General features: G+C 40.9%; 1 protein-coding gene and 1 long non-coding RNA gene across 10 annotated transcripts in view; one reads left to right on the plus strand and one right to left on the minus strand.

Moving 5' to 3' along the window:
* The window catches only part of FBXO38 (F-box protein 38), a 53,506-nt gene extending 45,717 nt beyond the window's left edge, over nucleotides 1-7,789 (minus strand). For 4 of the 5 annotated variants that reach the window (XM_024738239.1, XM_024738238.1, XM_024738237.1 and 1 more), the window contains exons 1-2: nucleotides 7,674-7,789; nucleotides 554-743 (exon numbers count right to left, since the gene is read on the minus strand). In XM_024738239.1, coding sequence (XP_024594007.1) covers nucleotides 554-681 — 128 coding nt within the window. In that variant the 5' untranslated portion in view covers nucleotides 682-743; nucleotides 7,674-7,789. Of the gene's footprint in view, nucleotides 1-553; nucleotides 744-7,154; nucleotides 7,571-7,673 lie in introns of those variants that run through there. The other variant, XM_024738235.1, reaches the window with a different exon arrangement.
* A 144-nt stretch (nucleotides 7,790-7,933) lies between these two features.
* LOC112395207 (uncharacterized) overlaps nucleotides 7,934-17,541 on the plus strand; it is an 83,699-nt gene continuing 74,091 nt past the window's right edge. For 3 of the 5 annotated variants that reach the window (XR_003002316.1, XR_003002320.1, XR_003002319.1), the window contains exons 1-2: nucleotides 8,140-8,439; nucleotides 14,900-14,997. This is a non-coding gene — a long non-coding RNA (uncharacterized LOC112395207). Of the gene's footprint in view, nucleotides 8,001-8,139; nucleotides 8,440-14,899; nucleotides 14,998-15,994; nucleotides 16,148-17,541 lie in introns of those variants that run through there. The other 2 variants (XR_003002317.1, XR_003002318.1) reach the window with 2 other exon arrangements.

The following is a 17,541-nucleotide window of genomic DNA, read 5'->3' on the forward strand; positions in this document are numbered from 1 at the left end:
CAGCAGTGAGAGACCCGCATACCGCAAAATATATATATATATATATATATATATAGTTTTAAAAAAGGATTTTGAAAAAAATTTACCTCAAAACAACTTTAATGTGTGCACTGCATATACCAATGATGGGTATTATTTCACAAAACTTTTTTCATTTCCTTTCGTTTATGTGCACACAGAGCAAAAGTGTTTCTCACTGTGGACTGTAATCCAAAAGTCAGAAACACTGCTTTATATCATACACACAAGGTACTGTAATAATAAAAGTCAACAAATCTATCAGTCAGTAAGAATTCCAAGAAGCCTGGAATGTTAACACAGTCTAGATAATGGCTGCCCAATAAAACTTTCTCCAATAAAGGAAATATTCTCTATCTTCACTGTCTGTACTCTCCTATACTGTAGCCACTAGCCATACTGGATTTTTAATTTAATTTAATTTAAATGCCACATGTGGCTAGTGACTACCATATTGGACAGCATAGCTCTAGCATTTGCTCCTACTTATACTATACATTCCATGTAGGTGAAAATCAACCAAACAAAATCTTACCTAAAAATATGGCAAAGCACTTCATGTGAAAGTTGATTCATATAGTCCTTTGTTTCATCTGATATTGTTTCTTCAGGAATATCATTGTTCATGAGACACGTTTTAACACTTTTCTTTCGTGGACCCATTGCTGCGTTATCTCCAGTATCAAAGAGCAAATCTCTCCTTTTGGTTACTTGAGTTCAAAGACCTGAAAGCAAGCAGTGATTAGAGTAGACTAAAACACACCAAACCCAGATGCAGAAATTATCTTGGTAAAACAATGTTTATTTTAGAATACAGACACACAAAGGTATTGCTATTACAATGGTACAGACTACATTCAAATTAATAAAAATACTACACGAAAAGGCACAGAACATCTTTTTTCTGAACAGCAGTAGAGATAAAAATGAATTACTTAGAATGAGCAAAAATCCAAGGAATCAGGAGTCCTGGATTCTATTCGTACTCTGTTGCTTCCTAGCTAATTCACTCAATTTCTCCAAGCATCAAATTCCTCATATGTAAGATAAGATTAAACTAGACAAACAAAACCCTTTCCAACTCCAGGAGCTTGTGATTCTAGGACTGCCCCAACACAGCAGAAAGGAGAAGACTCTTGGATTCTAGTCCTGGATCTGCCACAAACTACTTCTATGAACTTGAATCACCTTTTAAATTCTTCCTTCTCCCACCTATAAAGTGAGGGGATCAGATTTCACTGGTGGGTCACATATCCCTTTATGAATTTGATAAAAAAAAAAAACTATTAACCTTCTCTACAAAAAGCAATAACCAAAAAAACTACTTAATTTTACATGCAATTTCAGAGGAAGAATAAAACAACCCTTCTCCCTCTCCCTCTCCCATTAAGTATTAAGGAGCAGAGGTTAATTCACTTACGTATCAGATGTATGTTTTGTTTGTTTTTAAAATAAGCTTTAGTGAGGGAGGAAGAAGAGAAAGGAAGAGGAACGGAGTGGGGGAAATAACATAAAAGTCAGACGAGCGAACTTCTGCCCAGAGGTTTGTTTTATTTTGCAGATCAGGTTAAGAGGGAACTATGTGAAAACAGTGTCCTTTAAACAGCATTATCAATTATCTCTGGTAAAATTCGGAAAACTTATCTGGATTCAAAGTGAGAGAACTGTAGAGTTCAGAGCTTAATCATGCTACAGTGATGCAAAGAATTGCTGTCGCAAATCTGTCAATCTCTGGATTAAACAGTGTTTGCTCCCTTTTATGCACCAATGCTTTTTCTTTATTATAATCTGTTACTATCAAAAGTTTCTAAAGTGGACCCCATGTTTCCATTTTCTTACAGAGTTGCAATAAAAGTGTAATCTTTTCTTGATGACCTGAGGTTATCATTTGAATATACATTATATTCTGCAATATAGTCTCAAGGACTCCTGAACTATATGGAGTTTCTGGGGTTCCTTTGCTTCAGCAGCATATGGGAGCAAACTACAAGGCTAAGTGAATTCTTTTATTTCGTGTGTGTTTTCCGGTCTCTTCTTCCCTCACTGAAAGGTTATGCACTGTGACTTCTGACAGGTGTCAGCATGCTTGCTTCTCCCTGCACTCCACCCAAACACACACACACACCTCTAATTTGCTGCTTCTAATCAGCTATGGCCTGGGAAACCAAAGAAGTAAGTTTTTAGAATTGTGTGTGGATTAATATCAACAGGCAGTTAGTAGTATGGACTTAAGCAATTCTGCAAAGAGTAGGTACATGAGCTACAGTTCACTGAATTTGTTTTTAAAGAAATTTAATACACATGATCAAACAGAAACCAAATCAGCCTACAAGAAATCCTAGTTTGCAGAGGATAAAATCTTTCCAACCTGACCAAGCCACCTTTCCAATCTCATCTTTCACTTCTTATCACTTGCTCACTCCAGCCACACCAGTATCCCAGTTCATCCATTTGTTTAACATTCATCTTTTATTCCTAGTAAGCTATTAAATCTAATGTCCTTCCCTTCCCTTTTTTTTTTTTGGCCTGGAAAACCACTATTCTGCCTTCAAAATCTAGTTAAACGTTAAGTCCTCTGAAAAAACGTCTCCTACTAAACTCCTCTTCTGAGCTCCCTGTGAGACTTAACTAACATTAGCTTCTCCCATAGCAACTTGGATAGTATTATATTGATCATGTTTCTGCCAGGAAAAGGAAGAGAATCTCAATCTCCTGCCACTGGGTGATAACAAATCACACGTCTGATGTGTGAATATCCATCAGTCTTTCCATTATTCCATATGCGCCCAGTAGCTGCAAGGCTGCTAAGAACCATTTCACGCTCCTATTTTTGCCACCACAGCACTCAGTGATCTCAGAAACAAGCCTGTAACCCTGGCAAAAATGCAGTCATACTTTACACATAACAATTAGCTACACTGAGGCATTCAAATACGTTGACAAGGCTATAAACCAGTACAGACCAATCCAACCATGGATTAATTCTCCAGCTATGTTATTTAGCACATGCTTCACCTTTTACACCCTCACCTTTGACAACTCTAACTGTTCAAGGATACCACGTTCTTGATTTCATCCTCTAAGTAAAAATCTTTCTTGGCCCTTCCCCCTTCTTTTCCTTCAGCAAATCCACACCACTTAATAATTTCCACCCTCATCTTATGATTCCACCTTTTATTGCTTCTTATTTTGCAATACTGTGGTTTTGGGTGAATCAGCTTTAGCAGCTCCAGTGCACAACATACACTTGAAATCTTAAACCAATAGATTGCACCTTCAATGTCACTGAGTTTATATAAGGTTCCCTTGTTTAGAACTTACAAAAATATTTACTCACAGATATGACATTATACAACATTATAGAGAGGTTAGGTTAAGTCTCCAGCAAGCCCACAAAGATCTATTTAACCTACTATGCATTAACACTACTACCAAAGGGCCTAAATTAAGAGGACTACAACAAAAATTTAGGTGAAATTGTAACATAGTTCCCATATCACATCTAGAATTGAAAACTTGGTCATAGAGCTACTTATTTGGCAGCAGGTGGAGTAGTGACTCCCCTGCTACAAGGCTTCGGTGGGAAAGGGACTTGTGGAGATGAACATTGGGGTAAAGGATAAGACCGCCATCTTCCATCTATGGGCTTTAACAGTTCAGGACCCATGGCTGGAGGAAATTCCTCAGTCCTCTCCAGTCCAAGTAGGTGCCCCTGGCAATATTAAGGAGATAAAAGGCTCATTCAAGGACTCAATTATTTGCCCTCACCACCATTCAAACTCTACTTAAAAAAAACAAACAACAACAAAAAAACCCCACACAACTGTTTCAACTAAAGCTGGCTTCATCATCACTTAAGTGAAATACATGACTGGACTAGGCTGAGAGCATTTCATCCCAGGCACTGAGTACAGAGGCCTGGTATCCCTGTTTGAAAAGAAAACACCATGAAAGACGGAGACCTAGTGATGACGGAGTCTCTCTTATACGTGCATGTTCTCCCTCAATTGCTTGTCTTTTAGTGGGATGAGGGATAAAAGCAGGTAAGAACAGAAAACTGCCATGACTGGTCTTCTGTGTCTTGGTTTCTTCCTACCCCTATCTCTAAAATATCACCACTCACCACTTGAGAAACTCAATAAGGTAGAGAAGGTCCAAAGCAGCAGCAAGTTGAAAGAGGAAAAGAGGGAAATTCCAGTTATCAACAGTAGATAAAGATGACACATAGGAACGGGCCTAGCAGAGGAGTTATGGAGGGTAAGGGAGAGGTGAGTATAAATAACAAGTGGGTATAAATATGCAGAGACTATATTTTGCAGCACTAGGTGTCATTTTTTAGGGTCAGCAAGTCCTGGAGGCTGAGATTCTAAACCTCAAAGAAATATCATTTTGAATCCCAGAAAGTTAAAAGGTGAAGAGTCCTTCACAGACTTAAAGGGTCACACACTTCTTAATTTTTTGTGGGTCACAAACCCATCTGAGACTATGATGAAAGCTGTACATCCCCCCAAGACAAAAACAAAACACATCCAGACTCATATATAATTTCAGGGGCTTCACAGAGACATGGAAGACATCCAGAGGACCCTATCCAAGGCTGGTCCCTCAATTTTTAGATGGACAAACAGAACCAGAGGGTATAAGTCACTTGCCAAGGGCATATATTAAGTGTCAGAGTTCAGGCTGGGATTCAGATTTCTCAGCCTACACTATACAACCTGTCATCAAGTCAATCCTTTGCACCTCGGCTGACTGCCTACATTCCAGAGCTATGCCCCAGTGCTTGGAGATCCACTTCTCGATGCTCTGATAGAACTGCTGCTGACCACACCCTCCTTCACAAATTAGAGCTTGTGGTCCATCTAATTTGGCTCACACACAGTAGCCTACAGCAGCCCTGGGTCTCCTACAGTCATCCTGTGGCTGGCTGTTTAGCAGACCTTAGCCACAGGAAGCATCACTTTTGTCCTAGTGGCCCAAGTATGTTCTAAGTAGTAAGCCTGAATTGTTTCTGAGCATTCTTTAAACTTGAGAAACCCAACAAGGTAAGGAAGGTCCTTCTCATTAACACGTAGGTGTGCTCCTCTCCTTGCAACCTGCCAGTTCAAATCTCCTCCTATCCCAAACTAGACTACACTAACCTCTACTAAGTTAATTCATTCTGGTTGCTCCCAGATTTATCCCTATCTTTTAAACCTGAACCCTCCAGGCTACTTCAACCTCTTGTTGAGGAGCACCAACATTTCCTTGCTTGCAAAAATCATTTTCCTTTTTATTCTCTACTTTCATTATAGAGGTTTTAACATGTATTGTACACAATTCTGACAATTGTTGATACCTATAAAAGTCCTATATAAACCTACTCTTTTACTCCCTAAACGCACAACTTAGAAATCTTCTTACACCTGTTCCATCTTGTCAACATCCTCTTTCATCCCTGTCTTATTCTACTAATTACTCTCTTACTCAGATCACACTGGACCCTCCAAGGTACGTGTTTATCTCTTACTAACATACTTTATAGGGCAGCAATAAACCGACTTACCTTACAACTAATGAGAAAACTTAGGGACCTCTTCTTTTATGAAACTTTCACAATGCTGAATCAATTTCACCATTCTGTATCTAATTAATAGCAATTTTTTAAAAAGGAGTTTCTCCAGAGAATTGTTATTTTTTATCTATTCATCAGTCCATCCAACCAACCGCTCACTCGACTACTTTTTTATTGCCTATTAGGTGCTAGGTGGTGACAAAGTCTTTCCTCCCATGAAGCTTACAGTCTCAGAGTGGAGACAGATTCTACCAACAGTTTCTGACAACTCAGCCACTTCAATTACTATAACTTAAATTCCCCTTCATTAACCTCACCAAAAATCTCTCTCTCCCATTTAAAACTTCCCAATGTCTTCAATATTCCTATCTGGTCAAGGGCTCCCCTGCCCTTCAGGTTCCTAACACCCTTCTTCAGTTTCTATTGGCTTCAGCTTGCTCATATCAATGTAATATTACATGTCAATTTGACACCATTCCTTATCATAGATCTTCTATGTCTACTTCCTAGAACAGCCTCTCTTGCCTAAAGAAATGCCGCACCACATCCACCAAGCTGGTCAGATAAAAAACAAAGAAAACAGAATTATAGTACTGAAAATGTCCAGGAGTCATCCAGTCCAATCTTTCATTTTCCAAGATAAGGAAAGTAAGAACCAGAGAGGTAAGCTGCCTTGCCCAAAGTCACAAACCCAGAAAGTATCAATACCAGTGCTGAAACAAGGATCCATGTCTTAAACTCTAGTTCAAGTTCAATTTTATTTCACTATGTCACTTTTCCTTACTGTAATTTAGCTTTTCCTTCTTCTCCCATTGTGTATCTTTTTTTAACTAAAGTGTGTACTTCCAGGCACACAGTCATTTAAACAAACACACAAGTCTATATTCTTTACCCAAAGAGGACATAAGAATCACAGCATCACAAATTTTAAAGAGAAAGAACCTTAGTGATAACCTAGACCAGTAATTGTCAAAAAAAGTTAAAAATTACAAGCACAGATTTTTCAATCTATATGGCTACATAATATGTACTCTCCACACCTCACCTCTTCCTTCCCCCAGAAAATCATGGCTTTATGGAGGCATTATTTTATTCTTCATTCGTGCAGACTATGGGAAAGGGGATTAAGAACCTGTGACCTAATCTAACTTATTCGTTTGTCAGATGAGAAATCTGCAGTCCAGAAATAGGAAGGTAAACCAGCAATTTAATAGCAGTTTTAAGATAAAAAACAAAGGTTTCCTATGTTTCACATTTGCGTGTTTTACACTGCTGGTATAGGTTTCTAAAACAAAGTCTTCAGGACAGAGCTTTCCACTACACAGGAAACACAGGAACCTTACGAAGTGCCAGTTGCCCTTGGCCGATTTGGCGTCTGGAAAGAAACATGGTAGACACCTCTGATAAGTCATATCCTGGCTACACAAAATGCAGGGAAGAGATGCTTTTCTGGCCTGTCTCTAAGGTAAGATTCCTTGAAAGGGAGTTGAGAACCTGATTTTAGAGCTAGGAGGGGGATCAGAAGCATCCAACACCTTCGTTTTACAGATACGTAAACCGTGGCACAGAGAGGGTAACGGACCTGGGCAAGGTCAGAGAGTGAGTCGGTGGACGAGGTAAGTCTAGAACTCCGGGCTCCCGATCCCTTAGCTGGCCGCCTCTCAAAGATGTATTCACTGCGTCCTGCTCAGAACATCTCCTCAGTAAGCTGACTACAGTCCTTAACACACCGGCTTAAACACTGACTTAACGTTAAAATCGTGGAACTTCTGACGCCCAGAGTGGGATGGGGTCCCAGAAGTTGGCCAGGCCAAAAGTCCCCATTTTGTTGAGAAAATCAAGACTCAGGGAGGGTTCTGTATCCTGGGATCTTGGACCAGATTCAGGCAAGGTGGCAAACCCTGTCACCAGGGCCTAGAAGGCCAAGAACCACAAACCCAATCCCGGCTCTTCGGGGAGCTCTAGGCCCGAAAGGGGCCGAAGACCAAGAGCCCGAGCGGTCGGGGGCCGCAGAGCCCCATCCTGCCGCCTCCACCCGCCGCACGCACCCCGGGCTCTGCAGTCCGCCGCCCGCCCCCGGCCCACCCGGCCGCCGCCTCACCTACGCCAGCCCTCCGTTTGTTGTAGTGGTGGAGGGAGGGAGAAACGCAACATACACTTCCCGCGGCCCCCACCGCCGCGGCGCTTCCGCTTCCGCCGCCCCTCGGGCACTTCCGGAGTGTTGGTATCCCGGACCAGGCCCGCTCCCCATGCCCATGCTGGGTGTGGGGCGCGGGTGTCCAGTCCCGGCAGCCATGTTAAGCGTGGCGTTTCGGAGCGCGCTGGGGGCGCGTCCTTCATTCACGTGACAGCGGCGCCACGCCCAAAGCGTCTAGCGTCGGACGCCGGTTAAATGGTCGTGATTCTGTGGTTTTTTTGTTGGCTTTGGGTGAGCTTTCAGTCTTCGCATTTCTCTTTTGTAAAGTAGCGAGCTAGGTTCCAGTAGCGATATTTCCAGAATTCGTTCACCTGAAAACAGAAAATCTTTTTTTTTGGGGGGGTGGGGCAGTTAAAGATGTCAATGTTAAATAAGCCCTTCCCTACTTTTGGGGCATTGTCTCTACACGTAATTTACAATATTTTATAGTTTCCAAGGGGTTTTCACGTCATTGTCTCATTGAAAACTCCCTGACACCGTGACGTATGGGCAGGAGTCAGTTTAACCCGTTTTTTTTTTTTCCTTATAAAAATTATCTTCAGAGAGGATATGGACTGAAAAAAAATGCACAACCTGGAAGTTGAGAATTATGTTTTATTCAGCGCACTTGCTGAGGACTTGAGCCCGGGAGACAGCCTCTCAGATATCTCCGACGGACTGTTCTGAAGAGGTAAGGAAGGAACCAAGATATATAGGAGATTTTGCAAAAGAAAACAAAACGCAAAACAAAAACAGGTAGTCGAACATGAAAATATTACTGCTGATTAAAGAAAAAACAGACATGTCAAATTAGTGACTTTAGCTCTTTTTTATGTATGAGAAGATGTGAGAATCTGGGCTTATTGAAATCATTCCTTTGATATGTACCGTAAGCGTCTAGGGTCTGTAATCCTGTTTTTCTCCATCCTGACTCCCCTTAGGGTGCACCTTCAGGGACAGCTGCAGTGATTGATGGCTTGACGGCCACACCATTCTTTGCTAACTGAAATGGCAGGCAGCATTCGATGTCTACATAGGTAATTTCTCAGTGTCACACAGCTAGACAGAAACCCAGATTTTTACCCTCCAAATCCCGAGTTCTTGCCCCTAAGTACAGGTAACCCTTGAATATCTCTGGGATTAGGGGCCAAAAATTCATTTATAACTTTACAGTAGGTCCTCCGTATTGCAGTCCACATCTGCAGGTTCAACCAACCATAGAGTACTCACTCTGTGACCTTGAGATGTCAGCTCTAAGCCTTGGGTTTGTTAGGTAAAAATGGACATAATTGTGGTACCTGCATAGCAAACCACTGCAGAATTTAGTGGCTAACACAAATAATTTGTTAGGATTCTGTGAGTTGACTGGGCTCAGCTGGGCAGTTCTAGATTGGGGTTTCATGCATTTGAAGTTCGATGTCAGCTGAGACTTTAGTTAACTTTGGGCTCCAATGGAAATTATATTGTAGGCACTTTAAGGTGTAAGCCCTCTAGGCGCTTAGCTAGAACTGTCCACCAGAGTGCCTACACATGGTCTTCTCCCTCTGGTTTGGATCTCTCAGGGCAAATCGCTGGGTTCTGATAGGGAACACTCGGAAATAGAGCAGAAAGTGAGCTGTTCCAAGCCGTACAGGAGGAAGCTCAAGGACAGGACTTCATATGATCTAGCCTTGGGAGTAGAAGTTACTTCTGTCACATTTTGTTGATCAAAGAATCTCCCCAGATTCAAGGGGAGATAGGGAAGATTCCTCCTCTTAATTGAACGAGTAGCAAAGAATTTATGGCCATCTTTAATTTACCACGCTTTACCACGCTTTAGTTTACCTCATTTGTTTGTTTTTAACTGTTTGTTGTTGGAGGGATGTATGTAGACTTTATTAGCACATGCATCAAAAAGGAAGGCTGGTAGCCCCACCAGTACAGTCTTGAGTCTGTACATGAATGATTCTTTACATGATTTCTTTTTAATTGTGGTAAGATACACATAACACAGTTTACCATTTTAACCAATTTTATGTGCACAGTGGCATTAAGTACCTCACTGGCATTAAGAATATTTACATTGTTGTGCAACTGCCCTGCCATCCACCTCCAGAATTTTTTCATCCCCCCCAATTGAAACTCTATGCCCGCTAAGTAACAACCCCCACCTGCCCACCACAGCCCCTGGCAACCACCGTTCTACTCCCTGTACCTCATATAAGTGGACTCGTACAGTATTTGTCCCTGTTTGTTTGGGTTTTTTCACTTAGCGTAATGTTTTTAAGGTTCATCCATGCTGTAGCATGTGTCAGGCTTTTCTTTTTAAGGCTGAATAATATTGCATTGTATGCATGTATTTATATTTTGTTCGTTCATCCATCAGTGGACATTTGGGTTGCTTCCCAAACGTCTGTTGTGAATAGACATTTGTGAATAATGCTTCAGGTAATATTAGTGTGCAGATATCTCTTCTAGATCCAGCTTTCCATTCTTTTGGATATATACCCCAAAGTGGGATTGCTAGATCATATGGTAATTCTTAATTTTTCCATAGCAGTTGCACCATTTTACAATCTCACCAACAGTGCAAGGGTTCCAATTTCTCCACCACCTTTCTCTCATTTGTGTTTTGTGAGGTAATATTTGTAATCCACTTAAAGAGTGCCTGGCACATAGCAAATATTCCGCAAAGGTTAACAGTTACTGTTTGATTCTTCAGAAGCCTCTTTTTCTTCCTTCTTCTCAGCAGTGTTTGAAGTTGCAAGGGCTGAATTCTTAGGATGTGATATTCTTAGCATGAAGTTCACTTTCAAAAGCATCATAAATTTTCCCAAGTTACATAAGGAAATGCTGTGAAAGGATGTTGTACGTAGGTATGTGCATAGGGAATCGAAGCTTCAAAACCAAACACAAGGTGGTAGATTAGGCATGCACACACAAAAGGAAAAAAGAAAAGAAAAAGCTGCATAGGAGGCTTTTATAAACATGAGGTCGGAGTGAGCATAAAGGAACAAGGCCCTTGTTTATCATTTTTAATTTGGACCATACTGTTCAAGATCAAGGTTATATCCCAAGAAAGTGAAAAGATTTAGAATGAAACTTCAGAAACTCAAAAAGCTTTCTTTTAAATAATTAGCCTTGGTACTTTCCTGGAGGTCGAATGGTTATGACTCTGTGCTTCCACTGCAGGGGGCACGGGTTCCATCCCTGGTCGGAGAACCAAGATCCCGCGTGCTGCATGGTGTGGCAGAAAAAAATAACAAATAAATAAATAGCCTTACTGTGTTTTCCCTGTCACTGCATCTAGTGCTGATCTTTTAGCCTGATCTCTAGAGGTGTGAGAGTAAATAAGTTATTTTTTTAGAAAAAAGTTGTTTGAAATGCCAAGAGCTATTTACCATCAGCCAACGTTTACTAAGAGACTACATGGGACCTGGGAATATGTTAGACAGGGCTGCAGAGATGACTAGGAAACAGTCTCTGCTCCTAGGCAATCTGGGAGACATCATCTACAAGAACACTTGAGTGAAATTTGGGAAATCCTGGCACAGTGGAATGTCAGGATGCCCAAGCAGCACAGAAGACACTGAGTGAGTCCAGGCTCTATGCAGCTACACTTGAAATAGTAATTACAGACACCCTCTTCAGCTCACTTCTCCTTCCCCCATGAGCTTCTCTGTCACTCCTTCTTAGTTGTGTCTCTGTATCATCATCCTGGCTCTAGTGTCTCTCTTGCAAATTCGTATTGTTTTGTATTTTTTTAATCACAATGTCTCTCTACCAACCCTTTTAAATACATGATTATATTTAATCCCTATGAACTCTGTAAGTATTGCTTGCCCCATCTTACAGGTAATGTAACTCAGGTTCAGAGAGGTTAAGTATTTTGCTAAAGCTCACACAGCCAGTAAATAAAGATAATCATTGTGAAATTATCCCTGTCTTACTTCAAAACCCATATTCCTCCTGTGCAATCTTGTAATTTTGCCTCCAAATAACAATCTGATTAATCTTCCTAAAGCACACTGGGTAATGTGTCAATGGCTCATTTTTTCTTCAACTTTAAACCTTGAAGTATACATTTGTAACTTGTTAATCAGACTTCCAAGGCCCAGTATTCATTGGTTGCAGCCTACCATTTCAATCTCATTTTGCTTCACAAACATCATGTCCTATGTGCACACAGGACTCACTGTTTCCCCTCACATACCCTATGACTCTACTGACCTTGACTAAATGAGCAAGATGCCCCCCCTATAAGTAGAAGGTGAATCAACCTCATCCAGCTGTTACAAGGAAAGAAATGGAAAGGGCTGGTGAACTGGGCCCAGCTAGGTGAGCCCAATACTGAGATGGAAACTGATCTCCCTTAAATTCCAAAAGTAGCAGGTAGAAAGCAGTTGTAGTTTTCAAAAGCTGGTTGCATTTTGAGCCTGACATGGTTCATTCATTCACTCAACAAATATTTTGGGGGTGAGGCATTGGACTAGGTGCAAGGGAACAATGATGATAAGTGGATATGTTTCTACCTGCAGTTTGCTAAAGGGAGACAATCAAATAAACATCCAGGTGAGTCAGTTTCTCAAACATAAATGGGGTGGGCACACAGTTAAGTTTAGTTGAAAGAAGGGATTAAAGAAAGGATAAATACACTCAGTTTTTGCTTTTAAGCACTTCAGTTGTTTAACAAAAAACCTTCACAAGTAAATGTTACAGGTCTATTCAATTAAACATAAATATGGCAAATGACAACTTTTCAAAATGCCAATAACATTTACAGTCTTAATAAAATTTTTATTCTCTTACAATTCTAAATTTAAATCAATAATTAAAATTTTCAAGTTGGAATCATAAGATTCATCCATCATATTCTTTACTATGCTATATTTTCTTAAAATATAAATATTTAAAATTACAATTATTTGTAGACTGTTTCTTAACCCAAACTACAATATAGATGTGATTTACTCCTCATTTCTGTGCTTACGTTTAATCTTTTGGAGGTTATAAGACACTTACTTAAAAAATTCAATTCCCTGTACTGGGGGATTGCAGTTGCATATTGATGGGGGGGGTGGCTAAGCCCCATGATTTCCCTTCTTCCCACCCCCAACCCTTTTCCTTTTGGCTCTTGAACTATGAGAACACCTGCCTGGGGGTGGTAGCAGCCATTATATCATCATTTAGATGGAGTCTGTATGGGAGATGATGAAACCAGCATGTAATGAAATTCATAGACTAAAAGAGGGCAGAGGTGGAGAGTAAGACTCCTGGCATTGCTTAAGTCTGGGGATACTGCGGTGCTTGAATTAAGACCCACCCTGGATCCTCCTAATCACATGAACCCACACAATTCTCGTTTGACCTAAGTTTCAGTTAGATTTCATCACTCTTAACCAGAATAGTCCTAATATATTTCCTATGCTACGTTAGCCATTAATCTCCTCTATTATCCCAGATGTTCAGAAAACGTTTGTTACGCCAAATAGCCTTGAAAGTGCTTGAGGAATGAAGGAAGATGGGGAGAGTCTAACCTGCACCAAAGTGGTGGAGAATGAGGTGTCAGTATTAAAAGGTGAAATGAGGAGCTGATGGAGAACTCTGCAAAATTAGGGATACGGAGCAAGAAGTAACCATGAGAACGTAAATGCCCTGCGGTCCTCTGAATTTGGGAGGACACCAGACTGCCCATGGTTTGTGGGCCAGGATGTCAAATGATTTTGTATGGGTACGAAAGTGTATTTTCCAGAAGCTTTAGCTCTCTGGGTGACATTTCCTTGCCTTCTACCGAGATAGTAAAGTGTTTCAGCTCCTGGGAGTACCATAACTTATTATGATACAAATAGACTAAATAGTTAAGTGTGGTAGAGGCAGAAAAATAGCAGGGGATTGAGCTCTGGGCAGGCCTGAGGACAGCCTCAGATTCAGAGGAGGGAAAAATGGCATCCAGAAAGGGTAGTGTCAATGCATGTTGTTTTTGCTTGACTTCTTTCATTTCTCCTGGCAGTAGTGCCTCAATATTCCTTTGGGGAACAGTTCTTTATCCTCTTCTAGTCCACGTAGCAGGGCTGTCTCACCCCTGGCTCCTGCAATGCCTTGTAAATCAGTCCATTTCAATTTCAGTAATAGTTAAGCATGCTTGTAGCACTGAAGACTGATTCAGCAGTCTTATCCCAACTAGTCAAATCCCAACTAGCATCAAATCTTTTGTTTTGAGAAAGGAAAGCTCTCTTCTACTGAAGTTATATCTCTAGAACTGCCAGTGTCTGCCACTGCAGTGGGAACGGGATGGGGTGGTCAAAGCCTGAGAATGAAGACAACCTCGAGGAGAGCATGGATGGATCCAAAACATGGAGAGAGAAAGATTCTGGCAACATTTTTTGAGACTCCGTATCTAGCCATGCCTGAATTCAGAGATTCCTCTGGACTTTTCAAGTACAGGTGCCATGGAAATCCTCCCTGCCTCCCCCACTTCGCTTCATATCCCCCCACCCCCCTTTTTAAAAATTCAGTCACTGAGTTGGATTTTCTTTTGGGTGTTATTCTTCCAAAGTTCAATATGCTACATGTAGTTTCCCCACTAGAGGGTGTAGCTCACTCACTGTACCAGGAGCAAGCCTTCAGAGAGGTAATCAGGCAGGCAGGCATTTGTTGTTAGACCTGTTGGGACGGTGCAGGGTCCCAGCCACAGAGGTCGCATTGCTGATAGGGCCCTTGTCTTAGAAGACCTGGGAGAGCAGTCATGTTACCAAGTCCAAGCTCATACTGCTCACTGCATGACAGGCCAAAAAATCAAGAGACGAGGTATTGGGGCAAGGAATAGCAACTTTATTTGGGAAGCCAGGAGACCTAGAAGATGGTGGACTAGTGTCCCAAAGAACCATCTTACAGGAGTTAGAATTCAGGCTTCTTTTATACAAAAAGGGGAGGGAGTGTGACTGGTTGTTGCAAACTTCTTGGTGCCAGAATCCTTTGTGCTTCCAGCTGTCCACATAGGTCAGGTCACAATGTTCCTGTAAACTTCTAACAAGCCAATGTTATTCTCTGTTCTGCAACTTTTTATTTCTATACAGATGAAAAGTCTTATACCTTTAAAGGTCAAGTTTGGAAGGCAGAGCCTTGAGAATGGGCTATCATGTACATTTCAGGTTTTTTCTTCTCTGTTACAGTCAGATGACCAAGGCAAGGAAATGGAATAGGACCAGGGTGCCAGTTGAAGACTTCATCTCAAGAACAATGAAGCTTCCTTAGTCTTAAACAGAAAAAGGTAAGGGCAGGAATGGCAGATAGATTTTGTCATCCATGCCAAATCTGATAGACACAGCCTGCTTGGATTGCTATGCTGAGAAAGATTTTTGAAACCATATTCAGCTCAGTGGCGTATACTGACATTGATTATTGATATCTGGTGTGGGCATGGGGAGAAGCAGGAGGGTTGGATGTGATAGATACTTTCCATCTATGGGTAAGATGTGTCTCAGTAGGAGTACTGTTGGCATTTTGGATGGGTCCCTTCTTTACTGTGTGGGACTGTCCAGTGCCTTGCAGGGCCTTCATCCACTGAATGCTAGTACTACCACTCCAGTCACTGTGACAAGCAAAAATCACATCCCAACATATTTTTAAACGCCTCATAAGAGAACAGTACTGCTCTACTTGAAAATCATTAGATTTGACTAAGAGTGACTTGACTTGGACTCACCTGAGAATTGATCTAGAGCTTCTTAAGTTCTTCAAGACTAACAGGAAAAAGTGAGGATTTTTCTTTTAGAACCTGAGAACAGACTTGTTACCAGTAGTGGATAGGAATTGAAAATGGAGATGGGAATGAAGAGTCTCTAATAAAGGGAAGAAGATGCTTATAAGGACAGGAAGTCAGGTAGAACCTGACAGCAGGTGATTAATATGTCATCCCTGGTTGGGGAAAGGGTAGAGGGAGCCTCGGCTGTTAGGGAAGGGGTATCCCATTAAACATCAGTGTTATTTGGAGTACCCCCATTCCACCTTAGCGTTCCATTGTCTTTAGGTGTTTCCTTAGGTCAGGAGTGTTGTCTTTATATGACAGTTCTCAGGGAGCTGCCCCCTACTTTGTACCTCTGAATCCACTGAATAATATCAGTCACATTAAATTATTTTTGGAACAAGTTAGCATATAAGCCAATGAATGAATAAATAAATGAATAAACTATTTCCTACCCCTTAATTTAAGAGTTCAAGTATCACCTATTTTCATATTCTTTATACCCCTGTCAACGCCCCTGCAGAGAGAAGTGAGAAAAGAGGGTTTGAACAACAGGCATGGTATTGTTGCCACTTTCAAGTTTTGCATTTGTCAAAGACCACGAGGAGCACTTTAGTTGGACAAATTGGGTTTATTATTCATCACCGCGAGGGAGAACACGCATGGAAGCCATAAGGTAACTCAGTAAAAGGATACTAGGAAGGATTTACTGTAGGATTTGGGATTATTAGGTTGATTTAGGGAAATTTTAAGGAAGGCTGGCTTTGCCCTGGATTGGATGCTTTTAGGAAGTGAGGGTAATTCTATGATTTGGTATCTTAAAAAGTCTTATTTAGAAGGAGGGAAGAATGGCCACAGGCTAGAGTTGTAATTGGTAAAGAAGCAACAGTCACTCATATTAGCCTAGATAGGGGATGTTTGGTAGTTTGGGTAATGTTTATGTTTTGCCTGTGTTCGGGCGTAATTATGGAGTAGTATTGTCTTTGTCTTGATGCATCATGGTTGCAGAGCAGCTTTGTTGGATGTTCATGTTTTGTGAAATTGTTTATGATAAACAGGAGAACATCAAGGCCTAGCTGTGAGTAGAAGGCCAAACTATAGCAATGCCATGGTCAGCTCCTGGATGTCATGGGTTGCTTTTCTCTTTCTCACATTTTATTATATATTTTTAATCATGTTTTCTTGCTCCCTCACTGGGTTGTAAACTGCACAAAGGTACAGGCTTATTTTGATTACCATTGAGGACCCAGAATCTAGCCAAGTCTCTCAGTTTCATAAGTCCTTAAAGAATATTTACTGAATAAATGAATGAATTGTCCAGTTAGCCTACCAGACTGTGAGTTGCTTAAACTCAGGGGTCACTTCCTACTCAGCTCTGTATTTCTAAAAACAAACACAATTCTGGTGCATCTCATTAAATATATCTTGAGTTAAAGAGGAGCTTTCCATAGGATAAGATTTATTGATTTTTTTAAAAATAAGAAAATACAATGAATTCCGCTTTTTGAAGGAAAGATGATGCTTGATTCAAATCGGTTCACTCATGACGAACAAAGGAAAATCACTTCACATTCAAGATTTTTTGGCCTTCTGACATTTTCCACTGTGTTGAATTGTAAGAGTGAGGTGCAGAGCTCTAAGAGAAATTGATATAAATATTTAGTGACAATTTGTATGAAATACAACCTTTCTTCCTTCTACTCTGGCTGTACTATTATAGGGATTTTAAGCAAAGACAGGTCTTGATCTGTAAACTCTTAACTTAAAAATAACCCGGAACTACAAAGATTTTCCTCTCCCCTCAATACTCCCTTCACTCTGGAGACCCCTCTACTTTGTAATCATGGTGAAATATTATTAGAGCTTTTAGCAAATGTATAAACTTGTATGTGAAGTAGGGGGAAGGGAAAACAATGACTCCCTGAAGAACCATGGGAAAATCTTTTCACTTTTCTGAACCGGAATTTTCTTATTTGTAAAATCACCATAATTATGGTCATTTTGGGTACCTACTGAGATAGGCTCTTGGAGGCTCATAGTGAAAGTGCTCTATGAACTACAAACAGGGAC

This window comes from Neophocaena asiaeorientalis, unplaced genomic scaffold, assembly GCF_003031525.2.
Source record: "Neophocaena asiaeorientalis asiaeorientalis breed wild unplaced genomic scaffold, Neophocaena_asiaeorientalis_V1.1 scaffold404, whole genome shotgun sequence".
Lineage (NCBI taxonomy): Eukaryota > Metazoa > Chordata > Mammalia > Artiodactyla > Phocoenidae > Neophocaena > Neophocaena asiaeorientalis.